The sequence below is a fragment of the Triticum dicoccoides genome, chromosome 6B, assembly GCF_002162155.2.
Source record: "Triticum dicoccoides isolate Atlit2015 ecotype Zavitan chromosome 6B, WEW_v2.0, whole genome shotgun sequence".
Lineage (NCBI taxonomy): Eukaryota > Viridiplantae > Streptophyta > Magnoliopsida > Poales > Poaceae > Triticum > Triticum dicoccoides.
The window spans coordinates 214,594,356-214,597,119 of NC_041391.1; the positions used below are offsets into that span (position 1 = coordinate 214,594,356).

The window sequence follows — 2,764 nt, forward strand, 5'->3', positions numbered from 1 at the left end:
CCTTGCCCATTTGACACCATACCCGGGTTTCGATGTGGCGCGTCGCTGAGAGGGTTACGCCCCAACGAAAATCTTTTGGGTTTCATCTCCATAAGAGTGGCTGGGTTTTTACGCTGGCTCGCCAAGCCTATCACAACCCTCCTCCTTTACCCGTGCTTGGGACCGGCTATGTTGAGACAACATAGGCGGAGTTAATGGACGGTTAAGTACCTAAGGTGAAAAAGTGCCAGGGCATCTTACTGCTTAAACATCGCCTTATGGAGGCTTTAAATACCATGCTCATGTCAGTTGAGCCATTGCAGAAAAAAGAACTGCAAAATCCATTTCAGTGTAATTTATAGAAGTGCAGACTGTAAGTTCAATCTCGGTAAAGATAGCAATAGGGATGTCTTGGTACAAGCAACTTTTATCTGTCAGCTTTTGCCTGTTTTGGTCAAACTGGTCACCATTGTTCTGATCGAGGCAAGATCTATTCCAATGAACTTAGGCCAATATATGTAGGAATCCAAATACGGAAGCAAATACGTAGGGCATGCTGGTAGGAGTGTTTATAAATTCCATACAAATACAAACACAAATAGTTAACTATTATCACTCTTAATCACATAGAAACTTAAGAAATATAGATACTCTATGCAATCTTCTAATTTCTTGACTACACATTCTGTTATCTTCTGGTAATCCGAATTTATGTGGCACTAGATATGTCGTTTTAGATTTTGATAATGCAAATTTGGTATTGTCTTATTTGTGAGATGTTCTTTCTTCATGGGGTGGGTCTTGAAAGCTGATGTTTTTCTCCATTTTCAGGCATTTTAGGCCATCCTCTTCAGGCATATGTCTTCATGGGGCCAATCTATTACCAGAAACTGAAGCACATGGTAGGCATGTTTTGTTTGTCTGGTTCTCTTTTGTTTGGTCTTTTTGGGGCTTTGTTTTCTGTACGATTGGTGAAGAATGTTGACAGGACTGACCAATGATTTTTCAAACTTCAAACTGTACATGGAAAGTTCTGAAATGTTTTGGCAAGTACATACTTGTTGCTTATTGGTTTATCCAAATTAACTGGTTCCTATGATGTCTTCTTCTCAGCTTGCTTGAGATGTCATTGTAGTTTTTTTTTTGGTATAATTTTGTAAAATATTTGCTTGTGTATGGGTTCCCCAGGTTCTTGATAAGATGCATGCTCGGGCTAGTGGACCACGAGTACTACTGACCAGGCAACCTACTGAAGGGCGAAGTCGTGATGGAGGTTTACATCTTATATATAATTTTGTAAAACATGTGGCTTTGGAGGCTAGCCCTTTTTCTTGTCGACTCTTTGTTCATCATCTTTAATATGTTCTTTGATAGGTCTGCGTCTTGGTGAGATGGAGCGTGATTGTTTAATTGCATACGGTGCCAGCATGCTAATCTTTGAACGTCTCCTACTATCCAGTGATCCATATCAAGTCCAGGTAATTTTCGAAGTAGTTTGTGATTCTTTCAGCGGTTGCGATCATGCATGGAACATAAGTACGCATGTTGTTGATTCTTTCATCAGTAGTGTGATGGAAACCTGTCAGCCTTCATCGCACAATTCATTCTCATGGTTCAATGGTTAAACATCCCACATAGCTAGATATTACATCTAGTTGAACTGTAAAAGAACTAAAGTGTCCAGTTGAACTCTACCATGGGTTCATTGGTCATTTTATGTCCTGGTAATTCGTGGAGGCCCCCTCTTATTCACTGTTCATGTTCCACAGGTTTGCAGGAAATGCGGTCTGTTAGGCTACTACAATTACAAGCTGAAGACTTCCTTCTGCTCGATGTGCAAAAACGGAGAAAACATGGCCAAGATGAGGATGCCGTACGCTTGCAAGCTTTTGTTTCAGGTACTGCGTATTGTCAAAGTACCACCAGCGATGGCTGTCCCTGCACAACACGGCTAACCTGGTTCCCCCTGTACTGTTTGGTGCTCTTATCAGGAGCTGCAATCGATGAACGTTGTCCCACGCTTGACGCTGACAGAAGGATAAATACAGAATTCGACAAAGCTATGCCCTGATGTTAGGACCGTCAGAGGCGAATCAGTCTCCATTTTCCTGGCAGAACTGTAGCAGCAACGCGGTCGCCTCGTCGTGCTGTAACCTGTGGATGACAGAAGCATCGGCACGGGGAGATTGTTACAAGGGATGCAAGGCCGAGTGTGTTTTTATGGATTTATTATAGAAAGATCTCAGGCTCTCGGCATAGTTTCTGCATAGAAGAGATATATGAGAGTAGGTTTTGTTGCCCTCTTGATTTATTACGAGGGAGAGATGATCAGAGATTCAGAGGAGTCGTGAAATAATAGTTGGATCATTTGTATATGTGGTGTTTTTCGGTGCGCATCTGATGTGTTTTGATTCCTGTGCATGAAAGGATAGTTCTGTCATCTGTGGGAGTAGCTAGTGCGATGGCAGTCTATTCGGTGTCGAAAGAGGATATGCCCTTCTGATCCGCGTGCTTCTCACGATGGCGACATGTACGGTAGTGTTGACTGACCGGCCGGTGTACATATTCGTCGTGTGAGGTCATTTGATGTCGACGCCTTGATGTATGTGTCTTCAGAACTGTCCTAGTCGTTGCCTGTCTTACTCGAAGGTCTCAAGCCGTGTAGCCAACGTACCAATATTTCAAACGGAAGGAATTCTCCGGCGGCTATCGTGGTTAAGATAATATTTCAAATGGAACAATATTGTTTTGACTGTTCTGACCAAAATCGTAATGACGACGTTCT

At 42.5% G+C, this 2,764-nt stretch overlaps 1 protein-coding gene across 1 annotated transcript in view; it reads left to right on the forward strand.

The window, feature by feature from the left end:
- Nucleotides 1-2,419, forward strand: part of LOC119322542 (DNA-directed RNA polymerase III subunit 2-like) — a 25,323-nt gene extending 22,904 nt beyond the window's left edge. The window contains exons 33-37 of the mRNA XM_037596025.1: nt 811-881; nt 1,168-1,252; nt 1,354-1,457; nt 1,749-1,877; nt 1,971-2,419. Of these exons, the coding sequence (XP_037451922.1) occupies nt 811-881; nt 1,168-1,252; nt 1,354-1,457; nt 1,749-1,877; nt 1,971-2,021 (440 nt within the window). The 3' untranslated portion in view covers nt 2,022-2,419. The remainder of the gene's footprint in view (nt 1-810; nt 882-1,167; nt 1,253-1,353; nt 1,458-1,748; nt 1,878-1,970) is intronic.
- The last annotated feature ends 345 nt before the right edge of the window (nt 2,420-2,764 follow it).